The sequence below is a fragment of the Anopheles maculipalpis genome, chromosome 3RL (genome assembly GCF_943734695.1).
Source record: "Anopheles maculipalpis chromosome 3RL, idAnoMacuDA_375_x, whole genome shotgun sequence".
NCBI lineage: Eukaryota > Metazoa > Arthropoda > Insecta > Diptera > Culicidae > Anopheles > Anopheles maculipalpis.
The window spans coordinates 80,392,574-80,418,227 of NC_064872.1; the positions used below are offsets into that span (position 1 = coordinate 80,392,574).

The 25,654-nt window shown below is 41.7% G+C and overlaps 5 protein-coding genes across 6 annotated transcripts in view; 1 reads left to right on the forward strand and 4 right to left on the reverse strand.

The window, feature by feature from the left end:
• Nucleotides 1-25,654, forward strand: part of LOC126561488 (uncharacterized) — a 581,387-nt gene that overhangs the window by 385,064 nt on the left and 170,669 nt on the right. The window lies entirely within an intron of this gene.
• LOC126563452 (H/ACA ribonucleoprotein complex subunit 3) overlaps nt 1-25,654 on the reverse strand; it is a 334,268-nt gene that overhangs the window by 186,283 nt on the left and 122,331 nt on the right. The gene's annotated exons all lie outside the window — the stretch shown is intronic.
• Nucleotides 1-25,654, reverse strand: part of LOC126563527 (uncharacterized) — a 387,646-nt gene that overhangs the window by 9,727 nt on the left and 352,265 nt on the right. The window lies entirely within an intron of this gene.
• The window catches only part of LOC126561656 (inositol polyphosphate 5-phosphatase E), a 35,055-nt gene that overhangs the window by 1,739 nt on the left and 7,662 nt on the right, over nt 1-25,654 (reverse strand). The window lies entirely within an intron of this gene.
• LOC126561753 (uncharacterized) lies at nt 1,475-25,402 on the reverse strand. The gene is made up of 7 exons (XM_050218063.1): nt 25,362-25,402; nt 16,091-16,673; nt 11,116-11,336; nt 10,818-11,008; nt 10,367-10,592; nt 8,528-8,821; nt 1,475-2,025 (listed from the first exon to the last, which is right to left on the reverse strand). The coding sequence occupies exons 1-7, from the start codon at nt 25,390-25,392 to the stop codon at nt 1,475-1,477; spliced, it is 2,097 nt and encodes a 698-aa protein (XP_050074020.1). The 5' UTR covers nt 25,393-25,402.

Consider the following 25,654-nt stretch of genomic DNA (forward strand, 5'->3'; position numbering starts at 1 on the left):
GATAATTATAGACAAACGTGGATACTGATTCGTCTATGACTGCGAGCCAAGATAGAGAAACTTAATCGCAAGAAAAAACCAAGCAAGGGATTTCTAACATTGGTGCCACATACAGAAGCCACATACCATAGTCTAAGTGAAGTTAGTAGCTATTCTATCTCCGAACGTTATTGATTAGAAGCCGAGCTATCCATAGAGCTCCATCATTTCGGAAGAGTTAGATAGGGCGGAGTAATTAAGTCGTCAATAATTTCGTTGGCAAAATCTACTTGGCCGCAACATAAATATGTCTACAAAAAATAATCAAATTTTGTAGTGAGTCACAAAAGATATTCTTGACGAACAGAACTTCAGCCTAACAATAATTAATTGATATTAGCTTTACGAAAACTACATCATGAAAAATATTACTTATTTTACAACATTTCTGTGCAGACAAGATCAATTCTGCATTTGTTTTTTGTTAATTTACTTACCTTCTTACTCGACTGCTGTATAAACTAGACAACAAGTACATCAAACTCACATAAATCGTAGTTCCAATAGATGATGTTATGTTCTTATTATTTTTCATATAATACATTGAAGAGTTTTACAAATGCGAAACATCATATTTACGGACTGGTTGTGTGTTTACAATTCTCTAAACACATTCACTTTCGCCGGCGGAGCATAATTGTCTTATGCTCAATGTACAAAAGCTTCAAACCTGTTATTTGCTACTACTGTACTGTTACGTGCAAATGGTTATTTTTTTTTACTATTTTCCACGCTTACACCTCGCTGCCTTCATATGGTTCGAGTTCTATGATAGTGTGTAACTGCACAGTAATTGACACGATCTATCTACTATGTCTGGGAAAACCTAAAGCCCCATCGATGCTTGTCTGTGGCTGAAGAAATCTTCCCACTTACAAGCAGCTCAAGGTAATAAAATTGACGGATGACAAATGGTAGTTTTGTGCTGTGGTTGGAGTGCGTTTATCGTAAGCGATGATTTGTTTGACCCTGTACAAACTATGTTGGTGTTTTAACAGTGATGACCTCGCCATTAGCTATTGTTTATTTTTGGTTTCAATTAATGATCAGTACACTGTTGCTAGGAATAACAATTTGCAGCGGGATAGTTGTCCTATATGATGAACTTAACAAAATTGTATTCATCTACTAACAATGAGTTATGTTAGACAAGCATTCAAAAATACTGTTCGAAACTAAACTGCTTCCAGAAATGGGTTTTTTTTACCAGCTCAACGATATGCGTAAGTAAACAATGCTTGTTTCGAGACAGTTAAAATAAGACGGAGAATGCAGAAACAATCTCTGTTCTGTAAAACTGTAAATGAAGTCAATAGAATATAACAAAGGTTTTCGATATTATCAGTTGTTAACAACAGGAAGATTGTTTTCCTTTTGCTTTTATATTAAATGAATTTCTCATCTAACTCCGTGGCTATCACTGTACTCTGCCTTACTACATCACACTCTCCTGCTGTTGTTGCTGCTGCTGCTGCTGTTGTTGCTCCAGCATAGGATTGCACATTCCAACCATGTGTTGTCCCATGCCTACATTTGCACCCCCTAAGTTAACCATGTTCACCGATTGGGCACTGTTGGGCGGTCCAGAGAAATGGTGCGACGGCATCGACGATTGCTGCAGCCCAGAATGTTGGAGATGCATTTGGTTTGGTTGCTGTGGGCCAGAGCCCGGGTTTGGACGATGATGATTTCCACCGGGCGGAGTCCCGGGATGGCCGGTGGGTGTGGTTGGACAGGAGATCGGATTGTCCTGATTGCAAAAGTATGAATTCTGCATCGAGTAAAGCCGATCGATGGGGTTAACCATGGGTCCGATGGATTCATGTGCAGCAGGTCCTCCGTTTCCAACGTTAGGGAGTGGAGCACCGTTCATGGACGAGGCCAACTGTTGCAGCGATACACCATAATCAAGGGTGGTGCCATTCGAGGACAGCATCGTTGTCGTGTCGAGTGTCATGTTTTCTGTCTTGATGCCGGATTGATGTTCTGCGTGTGATTTCGCATAGAATCGCATAGGTGACAATGGGAAAAGACAAATGGAACGTTTATTTAAAAACCATCAATATTGAACGGAGGAAATCATAAGTGAACGTTGTTGTATTCGGTTTGATTTGTGCAGGAATGAATTAGTTTCGTTTAGTGTAATCTGTCACTGCAGCAGTTGTAAAGGAGTTTTACAAAACAATTAAAATTTTACTTTGACACATGCAGTCTTGACTTGTCGCGATATTTTTGGACGATGAATCTCTTACTATGACAAGGTTTTCTGCTCCTGATAATGCTCCTCCTTAGGCTAAAGCACCATAAGAACTGCCTCCAATGCTCAGAGAGTTTTATGCTTCTTCTTTTGCTCTGCAACCACGAGAGGCCATTTGACCTTCCATTTCTGGATTTTCTTGACATAATTTTATCCATAGCTGGATAGTCACTCTTTTGTACGGGATAACGGTCCGGACGGGATTCGATACATGTGTAGACTCGGTTCAATTGATAAGCTGCACCGAGGCCCCTGTAGATCTTCGGCGAGGCTCCCCTCGCCAAGAATAAAAGACAAGCAAATAACAAAAAGGCTCGTAAGACATTGGATGGTCGCACAAGAAGTACGAATACAAACGCTCTTCTTCTTCCGCTTACTAAAATTCACTTGTTTTTTGCTTGTTGTACCAATCATTATGATTGCTACAAGAACACTGGTAGATTCGTAATATTATTTATGGAACCATTTATCTACCTTGGCCTCTATATTGTACCATTCAACCTCCACTTTGTAGGACATCCTGGGTGGGCACATCTATTTTTAGGACAACCTGTTGTTTATGGGCAACCCGCTGATGCATTTCCTACGAGTAAACTGTGCCAGGATTGGTTCAATTTATTCAATTACGTACAAGGATGGTGCTCAGCCACAACCGTACTAAACGTCGTGTGGTATTATTTGTACGGTGAAAGATACAATTGGCGCTAACCATAGGGCACGTGACTTCCCACCGGTTAGGGATGGTCCATAATGTCATGGGATCAACGAGAATTGTGATGGTGTAAAATTATTTCACATCCGAAGATTGTGCAGCTGAAGATTATCGATGGCGTTGCTGGTTGGCCTCCAGCGTACAGAAAGGGAATACGAAGAAGTATAAATGGTATCTTCCAGGTTTTATGTAAGAAAATACGTATCACGTAGCGTAAGGCGTGAATCATGTTTCCTTTAGTGCCGCACTACGGGCACGATCAGCTTTAAGGTTTTCGCCACAAAACCCGTGCTCATTTTTTGCCTGTTCTTGTACACTGAGCAGCGAGCTAGATGGTGAAGATGGTGTGAGAAAATCCTGTGCAACTTAATAAATCACAACATCATCCCTCTTTGGGGCCCTCAACCTCGCAGCCTGCCCCGAGCATAAGCAGGGCACAAAGCGAGAACCACATTTCAGACGAAAATCCTTGGGACTTAAGCTCGTTTATGATGGAGTAAGCTCCGATCCGATGGCAAACCAAGAGAAACACTGGTCTCTGCCCGATGGGGATGAACACGAACCGAACGAATGATGTTGTAGGATTTTCTTCAAACGATGAATCTTCGTCCGTTTCGGCATCTATTGGCGTCCAGCCGCTGCTGTAAGGGATGTTTCGCCAGAAGATCCAGGCGGAAGACGGGGAGCGAAAGTGTTTGTCTGTGGCTTTATGCATTGTGTGAAAGTGTGTCTGTGTGTGTGTTGGGGTATATTCTCTTATGCGCAAAGAAACGCGGCATGAATTCCATTGCTAATACCTTGGGTAAATAGCGTCACAGGGCGCTTGCTTCCTCTGTGTGTGTCTGAACGTTCGACTATGGACTATCTTTTCCATTCTTTACTGCCTTCAAAGCTGTCTTCAAGAATGTGCACGCTCTGGAATATGGCCAGAAATACGCCACCCATAGGCGGCCATGCTTGTGCCGTAGCATCGTTTTCGAAGCACACAACGCAGCCGGAAACCTCCCCCCCATTGAGCAAAGGGACGAACCTATCCCATTGTTGCGAGTGTGGGGGAGACCTTTTTCTTTGAAACCATTCTCTCGTTCCACCGCCCATCCGTTGCTACATACAGCGTATCGGGAAAAATGGCAAAGAAGCGGGCAGAAACGTTTTCCTCCAAAAGAAAAGAAAATAAAAATCCCATGAAACAAGGGAAAACCTGCTGTCATCACCCGTGGCCACCGTATCGCAGCAGTTAGTAGCCAAATCCTACGGGAAGGATAGCCCCCGTATGTCTGGTGGGGCCGTTTCAGAGGGAAACAGGTTCTTGGGTTTCTGTTTTGACATGAAGACGCAGTGGGTTGGGTTATGGGTGGAAGGATTTTCTTTTTCAACGTAGACTTAGGGGGTGTGCGTAGCCAACCGGGCAATGATTGAAGATGGGTGGGGAAAATTTTTATTGATTTTTGTTTTACTTGTCTTTTTCAACGTTTCTTAGTGCATGCTTTTTTTGTAGACATTTTCCACAGGTGAATACACTTTTCAATTGTGGCGGAAGAATTTAAATATTTTTAGAAACTTTTACCAAAGATGCTTAAGTTTTCTTCACTGTTCTTGAATATTTTGAAAACTTGAAACTAGAATCGGAATCAGATGATGATGCATGGTGACGCGCCTTTGTCCCAAGTAAAAACTAAAACATAAGACATTTCAAAATATTTAATATAGTGAATAGTGAGCAGCTAAACTAAAACAGATAGTTTGATAAAATTAATACAAACCGATATCTGATATAAAGCCGTACAAAACAGAAGATAATGGCTAGTAAACGAAGCAGCTATTGAACCTTTAAAATATTTTTTTCAAAGAACTAACAAATATTTTTTTACATTTATAATTAAGTTCCAAAAAAGATAGAAAAATCTCTAAAAAAACTAAATACTGAACATTTCCAAACAATTTCCTGGCACGTAAATTATTCACCTTAAGGTGTCGATTAGGGGTGTGAAATGTTTCTTGTTTTTTTTTACTTCATTTTCCTCTCCCTTTTGTAGTATATTGTTTTGTTTTATTATGCAAAAGCAGAACCAGAGCCATAGAAAGCATCATTGGGTCGGGAGCACAAAGAACGGTGATGGTGTCTTTAGGAAAAGTTTTCCACCATCCCTGTACAGATTTGGATGTTTGTTGTTTCTGTTGGTCTTTGTTTTTGTAGCCCTTACTCAACTTTTGGTTGGTGTTTTTTGGGACCCAGTTAAGGAAAGAGTCTTCTCTTTGTATTTCCACAAACTGAACGAATCGTCAGTGGTACCCACGCAAAACCGGAAGGACTATGGATGGTGGTGGTGGTGGCTTCTTCCAACGACATCAATACCGGAAATAACTGTGTCTACATGGAACACTCTTGAAGAAAAGAAACAATTGCAAATCTGGAGACAGGAAGAAAGAAGAGACATCTCCGGAATGTTTTGCCAGGTCGGAAAATTGTCTCCATGGCGGCACGGAACGTACACGCGCATTGCGACCCTCCCTCAGCCGTGAATAAAGTTTTGGTTTTTTCTTTACGATTTTCCCATTTTCTTCCATCTCTTTGTGATAACTTAAAAGAATCCTCATACCATTGCTAGGCATACGAAGGATGCAGTAGATGGTGGTGGACAAGTTCCCAAGTTCGGGTGGAGCATATTTTTTTCCCCGGTTTCAAACGCGAACAATAATCAAACGCAACAAAGCAGTTTGATAAAGAATGCAATGATTTTTATCGAGAGAGAGAAGTGAGAGAATTTGGGCGATAAAAACAAACAGTTTGTATCGTTTTTATTTAAACCAGGTTTCTTCGGTTTTTCGGGAAATTTTTTGAAGTTTTAAGAGAAAATTCATGTATAAAGTGGCATTCCTTGGTGCTTTTTCTTAGTGGGTTTAAATATTCATGAAATGAATAAGAAAGCTTTCAATTTTAAGTCTAAAAATAAAAATAAAATGGATAAAAATACCCTAATTTAATGTACTTTTCCCTTAAGTTATCTTCCAAGGAAATCATTAACTGAAAACGAATCTCATTTAAGCGTGATCGATATACTTTTGGAATATTCTTGCAGTGTATTCCAAAAACGAAACAAGCAACAATTATATGTTATATTTCTCCAGCGAAAAACAGACAAACACGCTGCAACTTTACTGCCAACATTCTGCTTCGTACAACATTATCGCAACCAACCACTAAAAGCAAATAAACCATTCATTCCGCCGATTCAAAACCAAATGTTTTGTGAGATGTTCTTCATCCGCTACATAACTTTCATAATCCACCAGAATTACGATATGTACGACTGCATAGTACACACAACATCACACGGTTTTTTGTCCAATCGCGTGTATTTGCGAACGGTGCGGTTGATTGCGTACCTTGCATGTTTACCGCGAGTTTAGCGTTTATGCAGCAATATTTCCCATTTCGTACTGTTCCAAGTAAAGGAACGTGGGAAAAAAAAGTATAATTACGAACGATAATCTTTGTTGAGAAGTAGATGAAAATTGTTTTTGTTTCATTGCTGCGCAGATGCAAGAAGGGTAGTGATTTATCCACATGGGTTTAGGATGGATGTGTGTAGGAAAATGGGACGATGCAGCTAAAACGCTGCGGAAAACATAACCAGTTAAAGTTTTACATGGAGATGAAAATCTGTACGGAAAACAAACTGCACCACTGTGGTGGAAAGTTATGCAGTTGCACACTCAGGGCATTAGAAAAACGGAAAAGTGGGTGTTTAGGATAGTTCTGTGCTGTGATTCATTTATAATTTTGATGGAGTCAAAATCATGCTGATGCTAACTGCTGATGCTAACTCATAGATCAACATTAAATTGTCATAAACTGAGCGAGTTTAATAGCAGAGTGAGCAGGGTTTCTTGCATATCAAGGACCAAGAACTGCCGTATGAGAAGTCCTTGTGATACAAAGACCTCATCGTGCAAGGGGTCTTCTTATGCTGCCATGAATGTAACGGCCCTTTTTGGTCATATCTTATTCAACTTTTCACTTAGAAAAGAGACTGCCATGCTAGAGGTATATGCTGATATCATTACTTCAAAGATATCGCAGATCATGCCTTAATCAAATACCCGATGTTTCGTCGCCGTCTTGTCTTGACAATTGAGACAATATTTAGGATCTCCTTATAACTCTAATCCTAAAATATATCGAAGATCTCGGTAATTAGTTGAGTTGAGTTGAGTGATCAATCAAAAACAGGCTGCATAAAAAGAAAGTTCTTCGTATCACGTAGACTAACAAATTGATTACAGCCCTTAACAGAAGCTTGTTGATTTTTTTTTCCAGCTTACTAAGTCCAAGAACTGTAGATCTTCGATACGCTTTGCTGTTGATTCGGTTCTAAGGATTCATGAGTGTAAATTTGAAGTATTACTTAGTATTTTTGCTTCCAACTCAATAACAAAGAGAGAGCTAGGGATTGAAAATAGTCGGTCCATAAACTTTAAATTCATTTTGATTGGAAGTTGCTGTTGGAAACTAATTAAATAAGTTAATCAAATGATTTTACGTTGCTTACACCCTACTACCGGCGTTGAAGACTTTTTTTAATTTTAAAATTTATGTACAATGGAAGCTAAATTTGATTATAAAGTAGAAGTTTGCACTAAAAAAATATATAAAATCGGTCAAAAAACGATAAAATCATCATCGTTGACAAAATAATTGTACTTTTATAAATTGAAAGCTAATATTTACTAATTTCCAGAATGAATTAGGTATTTATTTGTTAAAATATCTCTTAACTTATTTCTGAAATTGCATATAAATCAAGCTATGCACACAACGTAAAAAAACTATTCGCATTATAGCATATCTGTTGTTATTATCCACCCATCCATCCCTCTCTGCCCAGCATGAGGGGAAACATTTTTATGACCAAACATACGTAGGCTGTTTTTATCTTTCTCCTTCATTCGTTTTGTCACCCAGGACACACAGTTCATGTTTGTGTTCGGTCGTTTGTTGCGACACTGTTTACGTTAAACCACTAACCACACTTTCCTCATGCTCACAGTCGAATGCATGTGGAGCCAAAGTTGTACGTAGAGTTATTTTATTTCGCCATTTTTTGTGCTGTTTTATTTATCCCTTTAGCAGTTTTCCCCTTCCCGGCTGTCTGTAAGCAACGTGTTGGGCACGAGCGCACCGGCGACAAGTGGGTTTTGGAACAAACGAAAGTGAAAGTATTATGGAGGATAAAGTTTTTGAACAAAAAATCCCTCACACAAACAGCAAGGGGACACATTCCGAGAAAAAAAAAAACCAAAGCTCGTACCAACGGGCGCCACTACCTGATGTGGGTTAAGGGATAAGGGAAATAAGCCATGTGCGTGTGTTTTGTTTACATTGTTTCGCACCTCGTCCAGGTCGGTCGAAAACTGGCGAATGATGACAAAGTGCAGGTGATTGTGGTCGACAAATTTAGGAATAATTGTGTGCGGATAAAGCGAAAGTTAGTTCAACCTGTTTTGGGACTGCTTACCATTTGCAAAGGATTTGCCACCGAACCGTCCGCCACCGGGCGTATGGGGATGCTGCGGGTGTTGCTGAGGGTGGTGATGATGATGGTGGTGATGGTGAAGATGTTGGTTCGGCGTGGACATGGCCATGCGAAAGTAGTCATCCTCGAGGTCTAGCTCTTCCTTTACGATCTTGTACGGATCGGAGCCGCCAAGGCCTAGGCGGGCGGCAGATCCACCGTACAGTGGGCCACCGTCATTGTCCGTAACGGTGCCTTCGTTGTCACTGCAGCTGTCGTGAAGATAATTGTTTGATCCTGAGAAGAAATAGAGATTAAAAAAAATGAATTTTAAAATTGAGTTAAATCAGTTTTTCTCCTAAAAGTCCAAACACTGAGAGTAAAATGGATCTGTTACAAAAGTTCTGCCCAAGAGGAATATCTATTATCAAAAGTATCTCATAGCAGTATCTCTCGTTTAGTCTAAGTGATCTTTTGATCACATCTACTTGGTCACGCCGACCATCGAAGAGATGATTAGTCTTGACCTCATTCTTCTAACTACGGGGAAATGGTTCGCGTGAAAACCGGCGTCGCTGTCGCCTTTTTACTGGATCGCCCTGAGGTAGTCTAGATATTTTGTTTAAATGTCGGAAGCCTTGCAAGATATACATAATGTTACAGAGTTTAACTTCATTCTAATTAAACTTTAATTTACGAATTACAATTAGTGTTAAAGTCTATAAGTTTTATAAATTTCATCATGAAATATGTTAATCTGATCTGATTTACCAACTTGTTCTGTGCATGATTAGGCTTTTTTGTTATTTTTCTGGGTTTAGTTTAATTCATTGATTTGGAAATTGATTCTATGATTGCTTTTAAACGAAATTTAGCTTTAAACTTACTCTTATCCATATGAATATGACTAAAAGCAAATAGTGTCTTAAAAGTTTAAACTTCATCCTAAAAATCTATCCAATTGGTAGTAACTAAGATCATGTAGCAATCCCCCACGCAGAATCATTGATATTGAATTACTTTAGACGTAAAGGAAAACGTTCCCAGCAAAAGCACTGGCAAGGCAAATAATACACCGACTCGGTATGCAACTCCATCATCCTTATCCAACACCATACCGAAGAAAAATATCACCCACTCACTGTTAAGGTGGGATGTAAAATACAAAAGCCACTGCGAAATGTGGGCTAACAGCACTGGGGCTAAGAGGGGGATTCGTTGGGAAATGGAATATTTGACACCCGTGAATTCCATCCATAAGGAAAAGTGCGGGCGAAAGCATGGAGTTGAGGGAGCCCCGGGCGTGTCACGATTGTGTGATATTTTTGGAAAGCTCATTGACAGCAAAACCCTTTGGTGTGTACCTTCAAAAGGCAACCGGCAACGGTGGCACTGCATTGGCTGAGGAGTTGATCCCTATCCTACCTTTCGGTCTACGTTGGGAGAAAGTGTTAAGCTGTTGTGGGTGTTTGAAATATGTGCCGACTTTTTGGGGAAGGTCTTTTGTTGGGCTCACGCAAGCTCTAGGAAGATTTTCCGAGAGGGGATAGATGTTGGGGGCAAGGTAAAAATGCAAATGTGGTAAATAGAGTGAGCACCGAGGCGTTCGAGGTGAAACAAATTCCAACAGCACAACATCCCAGAAAGAGGTTTCTGCGCTGGAGTACGAGAGGGGTTTTTTTCTAGAGACATACGGAATTGACTTTCAACTTCCATCCAACTGAACCCTTCCGCCAACCCCGAAAGAGTTGGTTGTGGCAAACCAACTTGGAAAGCTGTCGATGTGCAAAATTGACTCCTTCCGGCAAGCTTCCCGGGTACAGGGAAACAATTCGTACTTACTGGAGTTTTCGTCTTTGATGCGCAGCGACAATTTACCACCGACACCGGCACTCTCGTTATCAGACAGCTCTTCCTGAGAATCGTTTCCTTTACCATTGTTGCCGTTGTGGTTTTTGTTGCCGGTGGCATTTCCGCCGACACCGCCATGGTGAGATGATTTGCCACCTTCCTTCAATTGTTTCTTTTGAATTTTCTTCATCTTGGCGCGTTGGTTTTGGAACCATACCTGGAATGATGCAAGTTTATCAATGAGTTGGATTGTATCAGGTTTATGGTTTAGGGATGGTAGGTTCTGTAAGTACTGGATGATGCAGCACATTGGTTCGTGTGCCAACTTGAGACAGATAGATTAGAATTTTAATACAAGTTTAAGCGTTTTCTGAAGATAAACTGAGCTCTTAGAGATCTCAACTATCAAAAGAAAGATCTCCAAAACTCTATTCTCACTTACCTGTACGATCCTTATACTAAGCCCCGTATCCTTTGCTAATCCTTCGCGAATTTTCCTACACGGCTTGGGCGATATGTCGAACGACGCCTTAAAGGCACGGCGCTGCTGTGTCGTTAGTATAGTGCGGGGTCGTTTCGGGCCCCGGCGACCATCAATGCGCGTCTGGAACATGTCATCACAGCAGTATTCATCTGCAACACAAGCAAAGCCAAACAAAGACGGGACCGATCGTTTTGCCATTAGTCCTCCGCGTACATTAGACGCCGGGTGTATGGTGTACCATTAGGTCCACACCTACCATAGCTGTAGCCCTGGAACATTTCCACCTCCTTCTCGTAGTCGGGCCGGCAAAACAGCTGACTTTGCTTGATGACGTACTGGTCGCCCTTCTGCAACCGCACGCCACAGACGACGCAGATGAAGCACTTGAGATGGAACACATTATCCAGGGCGCGCATTACCAGCTCGTCGGCACCAATCTTCTCACCACATCCGAGGCATCTGTTCCGGCCGTACAGTCTGGAACGAACGTTTGGAAGGGGTAAAGATTTTTAGCTAAACGGTTTTAGATTATCATTGCAAAACTTTTACTTCCGACAAAGGCAGCTATCGCGGGGCGAAAGTCGGAGTGTACTGAGTGATTTTGGAAAGTAGGGAAGTGGTTTGGCGTCGTTGATTTCACGTTGGTTTTGTTGCCGTATCGTTGTGCTATCAATTTGGAGGATGATAACGATTTCTGGTATGATTCTAACATGGATTTGAATCGTAATCAAAGGGCAATTTGAATCGAGGGGAGGTTGATAGCGAGAGAAAGTGATTAAACAAGCAGGTGAAAAGATGTTCCAATCGGCTTTGAGCAAGTTTGATTATTGTTTGACAAACAAAGATAACTGACCATAACTGGATAGATAATCGTGTAACGAGTTATGGCTCTATTTGTTTCATTTCTGACTTTTGGTACCTTTACGATTGTCACATCTGTCTAGAATATTTCTTAATAATTAGAGTAATCAATTCCGTATTTGATAATTGGCAGAAACAAGTTGATCTTCACACGACAAGACCGCTGTTCGAATTTCATCCGAATCGTACCATAATTTGTTAACTTATTAGTTAAAGAAGCCCTGTTAAAGCATCTTAAAGCTGTATCTTTTGTGTTTATAATTTTTAGATTTAGAAGACAGCCAGCCAGGAAAGACGGCAACGAGTATAAGGATTCACGGAATGACGTCCGAAAATGCGTCTCTATACGGATTGTATTGAAAAGAAAACGATTCGATTCATCCTCTGATCGTTCAAAAAATCGATAAATGTCTGAAGCAATAGAATGCGACAATTTTATTCCACCTTTCGGTTGATCCGATGAGATGAATGATGATCGATTTTTATTGCAAGTACTAACGACGTTTACCCTTTAGCATTTTCAGCATTTTTACCACTCACGAAAAAAAATGCATACATTCTACCGTCATTGGGTCTGCAAAAATGCAAAAGCGAAAGGAAAAAAACAAACTAGTCATGGTACTGTGACAAAAAGAGTTACGAATAGTGTACTCGTCATCGTCACGACGCCGAGAGAGGCAACAAGCTGTCTGAGCGATTGGAACATTTATCGTCTGCCTGTTACAGAACCGCGGCCATGGGTTATGTTTTATGTCTTGTTAGCGTTAGCCCTTTTCCCTACCATTAACCACGTGTTTCTTCTGCGGATGGCTAAATGTGGGTTTGTAAGCATCCCACTGCTAACACGTCCTGGCCCTGACCAACGGGCGCCGTGGATAGGGTTTAGCGATGAATCAATCTTTTCGCTACACGCATTGTAAGGTTCGCACACACAAACGCACGTAAGAATTGACAAATTGCCCATAATTTATTTTACACCACATTGTGATTGTCATTAAAATTCAATCTATCATATCCGCCGAACAATGTGCTCTCTTGCGCTCCCTCGATGTGGTGTCTGGTGTGGAGGATGGCGTCTCCTGAGCGCTCACTGTACCACGTGCACGAGGGTTGCTTGCGAGCTATGAAACGTGGTGGCGGTTGCAAAAAGGGGTACCCCTTTTTGATGCCCGGCATAGGAAATCGTGATTTGGGAAGAGGGTCAGTACCGAGTTGTATGAGGTTCTAGGCCCTACCCTAGCCGATAGTTCCGTGCTGTTGATGCTTCATCTTTTTTCGGAGCACATAAATAGGGCATAAAAACTTGAACAATCACCTCTTTTATATGTTTAAATGTAATAAGCAGTAAAGTAAATATTTTGGATCCAAAATTATCCGCATAATTTCAAAATAAGCTTATTTTTGGTTTAATAATGTGGTTTACAGTATGAAAAAGTGGGATCTTTTTTCTACAAATCATTATGTATACATTAAGGGACAAATATATGTACAAACTCATGCATTTGTCAACTAAATCAACTCGGTCTACATCAGTGATGGGCACTCGGAATCGGAACTACCTGGCTCTGCTTCCGATTCTGTTTGCGCAATCGTGCCTGGTTCCGGAACCAATTTTTCAATCGATTCCGAGATCAATTTCAGAAGCGATTCTAAAACCGCGTTCGAAACCGGTCGAAAATCGGATTTCGATTCCAAAGTCGGTTCAGATTCGCTTCAGCCAAGCTCTCCGGATTTTAATGGCACACAAACAGAAAATAAAAAGGACACACGGTTAAACACAAAATTTATGATCTCCGTGCACTTGCGCCAGGTTCCGCCAATTATTTGTAGTTGACCGTAAAGTGTACAAGAAATATCCTGACTTGCAATAAATCTAGACCGCTTGCATCGTATCGTTTCCAACACGAATTATTTGATTTGCCACATTTACGACACCCATATGTTACACGTGTCCATAAGTATCCAAAATGGGCATTAACGCTAATACAAACATTATATCTTTCTTTCCAAATTTGTATTAACCTTTATTTAGCTAGAATCAACTGACTGAATATAGTTAAATGGAGAAGGTCTGCTAAGGAAATGAGATTTTTTTTTAAATATAATTCTCCGAAGCAATGGACAAGGATCCATTTCCCAACCCTCATTTTATGTTTTACGCCGCTGGATTGCGTCAACGAATTCAACGACATCCACTCAGGATACGGCCTCCATATCCTCAACCAAAATTTCACTCGCCCACAGCAGCACACACATGCGCATGAATGGAAAATCCACTCGATGGCGTCGCGATAGGGCAACCCCAAACCCCCGATTTGCGATCCTTTCCGGGGTGTGGAGAAAAACGACCACCCGATAGACGTTTCATTTCTCGGAAACAGAAAGACAATAATAAAATGGAGTGTATCGTTTGCGTCGTGTTTGCCTTTCTTCATCGGGAAAACAAGCCGGCTAAACGAGAGCCGGTTTGATGGCTTTTGGTGCCTGGTTTTTTGGTTAGAGTTCTGGTTAGGGCGGGTGGGGCGTTCCGTATGCCTGTGTCACAAGGATTCCCGATGGTAGGGTGAGGTTGGAGCTGTTGGCTAGAGATTGTAAACGATGTCTACATGACTACACCCGAAATGTCGACGCTCTCGAATTGCGAGCGCCATCTTCGTCCGTCTGTGCACGGACTAAAGATTAAAGAATCAAAAGCTGCTGTGCGGGGATAAGGTGGGAAGCAAGGGAAGACAGGAAGGAAAACGGAAACAAGTATAACAATAAAATCTTCAAATTTATTTGTTTGTTCTATCTTGAAGAGCCATCTTTCTCAGCGCACGGAGAAGCCGTCTCTCGGTGTCGGCATGGTTCCGGACGACCGATTCCTTTGCTGCCGTGCAAATACTTTTGACTCACAGCATGGCTGGCATGTATCGAGAATGAAGACATTTTTATGTACGCTCCGATTGAAACAGGAGACGTTTGGAGTCGGATGAGAGGGTGGCTGGTGGCGAACAGGAAAATAAAATCTCTTCCATCTCGTAAGCAATCGTAAAGACGAAAATCTTCCATCCTCTGGCCATCCGCTGATGGATGAGTTTGAAGAATTACGACGAAATACAAAAGCTGGGGGTCATATCGTATCGGTTCCCTTTAGCAGTGGAAAAGGCTCATTCATTCATCAGAACGATTGAGATGGAGTTTCTACGCTTCCTGGAATGAACATGATGCTTTGGTGCAATGCAAATCGTTGACATTCGGATCCGCAAGGAATCGCAGGAAAATAAACGTCGACGTAAATATTTCACATTTCGAAAGCATTCGTGTTCGATTAATTAGATTTTGCTTGTAGACGGTGATTTGTTGACAATGGTTAGACACTTTGGAGGATTTTTCTTATCCCACTGGATCGTCCCAATAGTGAGAAGTATAAATGGCATACAATTAATGTTTTTTCGGTGCTCCAATGAGATTACAAATATGGAAAATTTCCAGAAGATTCACGGACATTCACAGCTTCACGGACTGGCGTATTTAAGTGATATTGTATTACAACATACTCTCTGAACTTGAGATGATGAATTAATATAATCGCATCACCCTGATAAAACGTATGAGAGACAGCAACTAATTGAAAGGGGAGCCTAGGGGGACTCGCCCCCAAGGGAGTCTAGTTTAAGCATTAAATAATTTTGCGATCATTATATTACAGCTTCTAGAGCTCTTTATGAGAGGCCTTTCACAGTTCTTAACAAATCCCTTCTTGATCGTGAGTTAAAGTTTCTTCGACTGAGCTCGTTTGGCTATGTTTGATTATTCGACAGAACCTCTTCATTATAGTCACTAATTTTTGCATGAAGTCTTTCTACAAAACACCACAAAAATTTACGTAAATGTCCGAGTTCTTACAAGCGACACGACCCTTGCGATACTGATGATAGAATCTAGTTGAAGCCCACATTTTATGTTTTAGTGCATATGTTAAACACAAGTTGAACGATATTTAATAAGCTCGCTTCAACTGTCCAGTAACACAACCCACAAAACATCCACACTTTATGCCTTTTCCTCCTCACCTGAACCTGATTCATGTACGGGAAAACGGATAGTACCATGCAGCTAGTTTTCCCCATACCAACTACCCAATAAACACCAAGATCGACGTCCTATTTTGTGGTTAATGTTATGCTTGTGTGACATGGACATCAACAAGCGCTTAACACTCGATATCCCGGGTTTGATGTTCTAAAAGCCGTATGTGTGTGTGTGTGTGTGTGTGTGTGTGTGTTTGGGTGGGTGTACTAATCACACACCGAAACATGGTGGTTGTTAGATCGACAGTCAACCCAGTTCCGCTTCTTTCTCCCTTCCCTCTCCCGCTACACACTTACCGCTCATAGTCGAAGCGACAGTACAGCTTCCCCTCGCGCATAAAGCAGGAATGCATGAGCCGGATCGAGCACGAGGTGCACTGGAGGCAACGTTCGTGGTACGTGATGTCGACCACCTTCATGATGTAGCGATCGCAGATAGGACCACAGCACTGCCCACACAGTGACGTCCCCAGCAACCCGGCCAGGTGCTCCGACTCTCCTCCAGTACCCACACCGTGTATTCCACTGTCACCACCACCATCACCACCACCACTTCCCGCCGTCATCACTGCGGCCAGCAACAGTCTCTGGCCTTCGGCCAACGTGGGCGTTGTACCGGTGGATGAGTAGCCGGGGTGTTGGTGTGTAGTGCGCGGAACCGACGGTTGGGTGGGTCCACCGTTTGTCGTAATTGGTGTTTTTGCACTGCAACTACTATTGCTACCGTTCATGCCCGGACCGGCTGGGGTGACGGTGTTGCCAGCGTTGGCAACATTGGCGTTAATGTTTGCGTTGTTCGCACTGTCGGCGTTCTCGTTCGTCAGTGAACCGCCCGGATCCGGTTCCGATTGTCCCGCGCTGCACTTCGACTCGATGGGAACTGTAACAGATGAGAAGCGGAAGAAGAGGAAGAGAAGGGTTAGGCGGGTGTTGTACTATTTTCCCTGTACGTCCCTTGCATACGTCAGTAGAGTTTGTTGTGTAGACGCTGTAGACATTGAACGTAAACCCAAGGCCTATCAGTGCATAATCATATCCAACCGGGATCGATAACGAATAACGGAGAGACCGTGGTTGGAAAATGGGTTGTAGGGAAAAGGCCGAAGATTGTCGGGAAATGTGTTATTTGCGCTGCGTAAATAGAAGGAAAAAGAGGCTAAGCAAGCAGAGTCAAACAGAACAAACATTGATATCGAAAGGTCGGTGGTGATGGTTGTTGCCGTGTTTCCCGTTCGATTCATTTCGAACCGCTCTTGTGTTCAACTTAGTATTTTTGGGTTCCCGTCATCTTTTGACATTTTGTTTGCCCGGCATTTCGTCCATTGGCTTGTACGAGCTTGATCCCTTTGCGGAGCTAAACGAGCAAGGAACAGGTTTTGTGCATGGAACAGATTGTTTTTATGGAAACACTTAGGCGCAAACAAGAAAACATTAGAGATAGAAATTGTTCATGAAAGTAAACGTATTACATTGAATAAAATTTTGGTAATTTTCCCAGCAAATAAGAGTGTAAAGAAAGCGTTGACCTACGGGGGAACGGTCCGGATGGGATTTGAATCTCGGTTCTGCCGTTTCTTGCTTATCCTGCCATAAATTCCTATACAAATTCAGGAAGGCCAAATGTTGAACATCCATAAATTCGAGCTCATGGATAAATTTCCATTTAAATTATTAACAAAAATTATAAACAAAATATAAATTTCAATTTCATCATTGTGAATCCCTCATTTGGAATCCCTATTTATCCACAATCCCGTAACCATCCAACACTGCAGGACGACTGCAGGAGACTTTCCCACTGTGTGGCGATTGAACTACAGCCACGTTGTAGGAGTTTTATGTAAATTTATTAAATTAATCGAATCTTGCGCTCGAAACAGTGCTGTTTCGTTCATGTGCTTTCTCCGCGAGACATGCAAGGTGACACCACGCGTTTACATCTCTCGAACGCATCAACCCACACCGAACACTGGCCACCGAATCCCAAGCTGGTACGGTTGGGGTAACTTTGTCGCCCGAAATCGATCCGAAGAAGTAGTTCGAGTCCTGGTGTGTCGCCCGGCCCTTATTTTGCCCACAGTCCACAAGACGATCCCCGTAGTGTAATCAGTGCAAAAGGCAAAAATTTAATTTTAATCAAAACCCCTCACCCGTTCCCCCCCCCCCCCCTTGGGTGCCCCGCGTCGCGAACATCAAACGATCCGATCCGTGTTCACGGAAACTCGGTTGAAGGCTGCACATTTACACGTTTGTTGCACCTGGCGACCCCGATATTATGCGACCCCGGTCAGGCTGTATGTGCGGCTGCTAGGGTTTGGCTGCTGAAATGACCAAACCGTTGGGCGTTCGTTCTAACGAGACCGGGTCGGTGTCGGTCGGTCGTTATGGTTGCGTTTAACATTTCCCCATTTCCACCGCGATGCTCGGCAGTTCCTGGGCCATCCTAGGGGGAGGATGAAGTTATTTGTTTTAAAATTGCACTTTTCACCGTAACCGTACACGACCGGTGTGCGTGTACGCACTGGCTGTGCACCGAGCATCGACGATAAAGGGCGGATCACGGGTAGTAGTAGTGTTTGTGTTCGGGGTTTTGCATTTTATTGACATTACAATGTTGCTCAAGTGATGTTATGAAAATTTCCTGTGATCCAGCCATATCCGCTGCATCGGATGCAAGTGCATGCACAAGCGGCACGTGCACTCACCGTTTGCAATTGACTGTAATTTAAGTGATACTGTGGTTGAGTGGTAAAACATGGTGATTCCATGGCGCTACACGAACGATAAGCCTTTTTGCGCTTTACAACAATGCTGCAACAACACGTCCGTGTACGTACGTAGGACGAGATTTGCTGGAAGCATTTGCAAATATATTGCCACGTTGGCCAACTTACTTCAAAAGGCGCACAACATGTACCAAGTGTTTGCCGAGGGTGGTTATAAAAGAGTTAGACAGTGAACTGTTCCAATGCTACCATTGGACGTTCCTTTATCGGGGACAAAGTGTAAGAATTTGCATAACGCATCGAATGATTTGAACCTGGTATCGTACCTAATACAAGGGAATGGGATAAGGTTTGATGAGATTGTTGTTGTTATTGAATGTAATATTAATCGGAGGAATGGGCCTTTCTCCCTTGCAGATCGTCAGAACTGGCTTCCAAATATTTAATGGTATGGCTGTCGCGAAAGTAAATGATGGAATTGTAGTTGTCCTTGATACAAAGCTGGCTTTTTACTTGCTAGCTGAGGAAGTATTCAGGAAGTATTTCAAAAATCCAATTTTCCTAAAGTCCTTGCATTGCAGTGTCGTCCGCTCAGTACTCGAATATGCATGCAGCCTATCGAAGATGGATTTGGGTCTATTAGAGTGGCTGGCCTGCTTACTGGGAACATTCAGAAATTCCCTTCCCATCGCGTCTACTGATAGCAATTTCTGGGAATGTGTTTTACTTGCTTTTGTCCAGCATTCAGTTATCAGGAGACCTTAGTATCTTAGTACTGCTTCAAGTTAACAGCAGACTCGTTGTAAGTAGGTTTAAGGTTGATAGCTTATGTATTTTGTGACCTTTAAATAAGAAATGTTTAACGGAATCACCTTAATCAGGAACCACCAGGACACGAAACGCAACAGATCATAAAGCTTTTATTCCATCAGCAGCGGGACATCAAACTAAACAACTGTTACAAAACTGCTCGTCTTCTTTGTGCTGGATCCGGGCCGTCAATCCGGGCTAGCGCAAAAACGGAGCCATACTGGGTTGGCGTGCCCTGATGGTGTTATGATCGGATTTAGCTGTCGCCTAAGCAGCACAGCAGACACCTGTGCCGACACTTGGTGACTTGGTGACTGATACCTTCCCTGCCACGAACGTCCCAAATTTTCACGGAACAAAGTTTCGGGTGTCCGTTTGATGGATTTATCCGATTAGCCTTCGCAGGTTTGCGGCACCCTTTTGTTTCGGTAGGGAGAGAGAAAGAGGGAGCGTTCCCGTCCGATGGTCTGGACAGTGCCGGAACTAATCGATCATAAACAATTACGCCTCTTGGGTGTCGTTCGATGGTCGGAAGGTAATGGCGATGATGATTTAACAAACTATGATCTGACATCGAGCAGAGTTCCAGTCGTTCTCTGACAGTGGTTTTCGGTAGTCTATAATTCTGTTGCGGAAATACAATTTTCCCCGTTCTACATTCAACCCTATCTAGCTAAAAATTTACTGAAAAAGCGAAAAGGAAAACCCCTTTTGCTTATCGATCAGAACCAATGCACTGACGCAACAATTTCACTGATACGCCCGTGGATGGTATCTTCAGCGGTGAAAGAATCCTAATTATGCATGCACATACCAGTGACCATTTTTATGCTAATCGCATCAGCGTTACAAAAGACATGCACCACGAAAGGGACGGGATCATCACCCAGCAGAGCACGGCGAATGAATTATTTTGCCCCTTTACCATAGGGACACCATCGATGCGAGGAGGAAAAACAGACAGGCAGACGGACAGACAGGCAACATATTTGAGTTTCGTTCCGTGCCGTTCCTCTCGCATCCTCAGGATGGTGATTCCCGACATCCCGGAACGTAAGGAACAAGGGAAGTGTGGCACACCGTGATACGGCTCGCAAAACCGCGACCATTTTGGGGGTGGGGTGGTAGATGCTTTGTTCTGCTTCCTGCTACTGCTTGCTGACAGCCGAGCACAAGAATCATCTTCCTTGCTACGTTTGCTACGGAACAGAGGAGCAAAATACATACATATTAAAGCTAACCGGAAATCGATGCACTTGCTGCGAGCGTGGTAACAGCTGAACGCGAGGGAACGAAAGCTGATTTTTTTTTCCTTTGCTACGGTTTCTTCTTCCAAGTATCCCAAGTCACGAGGGTGACTTGTGCGAGGTAGTAAGTTTTTTAGGCAGAACTAATCTCACCGTAGGTGGTGGCTTACCGATTACGGAACAAACAGGGTTTTGAAAAATTTAGCAAAGCGAACAACGGTGGCACACGGAGATAAAGATTGTATGTTTTATGAGCTTTTGTTTCTTGACTGAATTTGTTTGATTTTGTGACCTATGTGTAGTTCGGTAGGCGTCGGAAATCAACAGCACTGTCCTGCTAGGGTTCATCTCGACCAAAACAGCATGCAGAAGTTCAGCAGCTAAATATGCAGAATTGGCAAGTACTTTAGGCTCATTTTATCATGTCTTATTGAAGTTATTTTCTTATTTTATCGTAAAACTTTAGAGATGAATTTGTTTTTATTATTTGTTGATGTAGTGGGAATATTTTTTGTTAATCAGCGGTAAATTAGTGTAAACAAAGTTAATAGAACTACACAATGTTTCGTAAAAATGCCAAACGTTCCACTGACAAGGCTTACAAGATAACAGGTTGGCTGATAAGTCCCCGGTCTGACACATAGAATGCGTCGCTAGTATTAAATGCATATTATTTTTATATAGCACCAACCTTCAAATGATTCGTGTCAAAATTTGACGTCTGTATGTCAATTAGTTTGTGAGACAGAGCGTCTTTTGTCAAGCAACTTTTGGTTGCTTGACGAACGAAAAAAGAACGAAGAAGAAAAAAGTGTTGTTCCACCAAGACAACGCACCGTGCCACAAGTCATTGAGAACGATGGCAAAAATTCATGAATTGGGCTTCGAATTGCTTCCCCACCCACCGTATTCTCCAGATCTGGCCCCCAGCGACTTTTTCTTGTTCTCAGACCTCAAAAGGATGCTCGCAGGGAAAAAAAATTGGCTGCAATGAAGAGGTGGTCGCCGAAACTGAGGCCTATTTTGAGGCAAAACCGAAGGAGTACTACCAAAATGGTATCAACAAATTGGAAGGTCGTTATAATCGTTGTACCGCTCTTGAAGGGTACTCAAGACTTATGGTACTTATTCAACTATGTTGAATAATAAAAACGAATTTTGACAAAAAAATGTGTTTTTCTTTGTTAGACCGGGGACTTATCAGCCAACCTGTTAGGATCAATGCGGTAGATATTTGCAATGAGCCTTCGACACGTACATTTATGCTTCCAAGAATGTTTTAAACCTACAATCTAATGGTTAAGCCTCTCATGTTGCGCTTTTCCATTTAACAACTTTTCCAGTTGCTAGAACCACCAGCTTCAGAAATATGAAAAGAGTCGAATCGTGTCTTTTCTATTCGTGTATGAAAGTCTGATCGTCCCTTGCTAAAGATACACGATTAAAGAGATTCAAATTGCGATCGATAATCGATAACGACCTTGAATCAGGACACAAGTCGACTGCTTCGGGAAATTGTAGGTGAAGTAATGTGCAGTAAATCTCGTTGCTCTTGCAGCACAAATTCTTGAGTCCAAGTCCAAGAGAACCTGATCCTTCAAACAAAATCTAACGCTTAAGGGAACATAAGACACTAACTACACCTAAATTAGGCATAGTTTAGCGATATTTGTTTTATATTTATCTACTGCATTTTTACAGAGTTTGTTGCTTATTTTAAAAACAAATTTAAATCATCAAATATTCAGTAAATACAGCAAAAAAAAAAACCATCTATTACTATTACGGTCGGCATTCCAAGAAAACTTTACGATTTTTGTTTCTATTGTTATCATTAAACCATAAATGTTAACCATATTTATTTAGCTTCCAATGTACCATTAACAGCGACAGTACAATAACGATTTATTTATTTAATGTGATGGCTTCTGTATTATGATAGCTTAACACTTAAACAAAACCATTTCTCCTCGTACCACTGCCCCCTAGTGGCGAGTCGGTCAAAATCTGTTTTTCCACACTTATCAATTAGTCCGCCCAATGCCAGGCAGCGAGAGAACCCGTCAGGTCGCGATGGTGGTTTCAGTTTCCAAAGACCTTGAAACCCTTCCAACCCTTTTGCCACCGACGGCTCCAAACCCAGTCTCATTTCGCAGCTCATTCACTATTCATCGGTCGGTGTTAATTATGGAATTCGTTTGTTTTCAACGGTACGATGACGGAACTTTTCACTGCACAGGGAATTGGTTAGAATTTAGCCGTTTTGCCTTTCGCACCGTTCGGTGAAAGCGTGTTTTCGAAGTGGGAAAGTAGAGGGACGTTGTTTTCTGTTCCTTTGCCCGCCTACACATCAGCCTAATCACCCGGTTCCGGATGTGTCGGGTGCGGAAGGGTGAAATGTTAACACCTCACACACCAACACAAAGATGGATCGGGTGTTTGGGTTGCGATCCCTGATGAAATGTATCACAAAGTTCTCAACACCTTGTGTGGTTCCAGTGACACAGACAAAGCGGTAATTATGTAGCGTACTGGTACAACCTATTGTTTCTCAAATGTGTGTTTGTGTTATCTTGATTTTTAGTGAAATTGATTGTTTAGTAACTACACTTTAAACCTGTTCTAGTTAATTGCAAGTAATTGAAATATTATTCCCTACTAACTTAACTTTAAATTTTTTTAATGAGTCCATACAGTTTCTAACATAAGTGTTATGACCACTTGTTTATTAAAATTGAAAGAACAATTGGATGAGTTGTTGTCACAGTATACAATTTTACAAAATACCGAATTTTACAAAAATAGAAAAACAAAATCGTGTGGACAAAAGTGTGGACAAAAGTGTTGAACACACTTTGAAAACTACAAAGCAGGAAGCAAAGGGCTTTAAAGAAATTGATTCAAAAATACGTTTATTGAACGATTTTTATTATCAAACATCAAACAAGAACTGTAGTACTTCAAAGCCCATATTTTTTCCAAACTACTGATTATTAACCGGAAAAAATCATGACAGCAAAAACACCGATCATCAACTCGCCTTGCACGTGTATCGTTATGTACTCGGTGCGTACTGCAAGGCAGCAAAAGTGAAACCCAAAATCAGTACATCAACTCCAGCCGTCGACGACGCGCCACCATCACCAACATCGATCGTTCTTTTTCGGCCGACGCGTCGACATGTGGCGCGCGACAGGAAGAAATACTTAAATAAACATTTCGCTCAACATTATGTAACATTTATTCCTATCAACACCTTCCCGCCCTTGCCGGACTGAACTCCGCGGGGGTGAGGTGGAAGAAAGAGTTAAAAACCCATCCACCGATCATCACCGTCCCGACGGATTGTTCTCTCGTAATGAGAGCAGCCACGGCCGGGGTAGGACCGTCGCGTTCGCAAAGATTATATATCTTTCAACTGCCGTCGGGGCCAGGAAATGGCCCGCGCTTCGGGCGGTCTCTCCAGCAGCCGGCAGAATAGAAACGAAAGGAAAAGGCACCATATAGTAGCACCGAGTGTGTCAGACCAGTGTGTCTCCGCATTTCCATCGTCATCGATTTATTCTTCCGCCAGATGCTTCCATCTTGTGCAAGTTTCGAAAGGTGGTAGCCGTATCGTATTGCACAAACTCAACCCAAGAAAGAGTTTCCACTTTTCCCAAAACTCAGTTACTCCAACAATGTTGCCCATCTGTGTGGCTCACAGGGAAACGAATTGAACAAAAAACCTTCAGACGTTGACGATGCCCAAAATTAGTAAAATATGCTAAACAGTAGTAACACACACACACACACACATACATGGAACAATTTATGCTGACAAGGCTGTGTTGAAGCTATCCAAAACGATAGACAACGAAACGGTGAGTAATTAAATTGTCTTTTCTAACTTAGTGGACGGTAGATTTCATTGGTGAGGTTTGAATAAATTAAAACAATCACAACACGTGTTCCGGTGTAACTTATGAATATTCGTTACACGATAATACTTCTTAAACGTTATATTGCTGATACAAATAGCATTTACAAGCAACAATTTTGAAGCCAAATAGTGAAGAAATAGGCAACTTTTTTAATCGAAATTAAAGCTTTTAGCTAAAAATAATTATGTGTAGGTTAACATTTATGAACATTTTAATTTTTAACCAATTTTGTAGCATACTAGGACTTTGTTTTTAGTTTCTAAAAATAACTTTTTTTTTATTAACAAGTCCAAGGAAATTTGCGGACTTGTATCTCAAATTAACGAGGCAAATTGAAGGTTAAATTCAAGTGCTTTACGTCGCGTAAATCTACACAGCAACAATAGAACCACAATAATCAAACATCTAAATGAACTTCAAATCCTTCTATATAGTTTAATGTTACTTATACCAAATGTATGAAAGAGATTCTTTAAAACAAAGCACATAAATTAATGTTAATTAAATTAACTTATGGCAGTTTAGAATATCCATCCATTTGTATCGTTATATTATTTAAACTGTACAAATATCGAACCCCTTATAGAAGCATTTCACCTGTGGAAAACTTCTTGTTGTTACCGCGACCACAAATTGTTTAAAATATGGAAAACACTTGCTTTATGATCTGAAAAACAATGCAAATTCTGCTGATTTCTCTGTTGTATTATGAAAAAGAAAATGAAATTGAATTTATGTATTCATACCGTCGGTATTTGTCACGACACATTTTATGCTTTAAGGACAAAAACAAAGACTTACTAGAAGACAAGATAAGCTAAATAATTAATCTAACACCAGCAGTTGCACAGAATTCACTTACAGTAAGATAACTTTGGTTGCTGATCAATCATTTTCCACCCAATATCATTGAAGGGCTGCAACCGATTTCCACCCTCCGGAACTTGTGTTTTATCGTCTATTATCTTTCACACCATCCGGAAGCTCTCTCTCACACATACACGCACGCACACACCCGGCGGTAAGTCGTTGTATGTCTAATGTTCCACTAACAAGCCACTATTAACAATCGCTATTAAAACACATTAGTAACACACATTTAATGACCGATTTGCTTCTTGTTCAAGTCACACGTTTAAAGCACATATTTTTCAC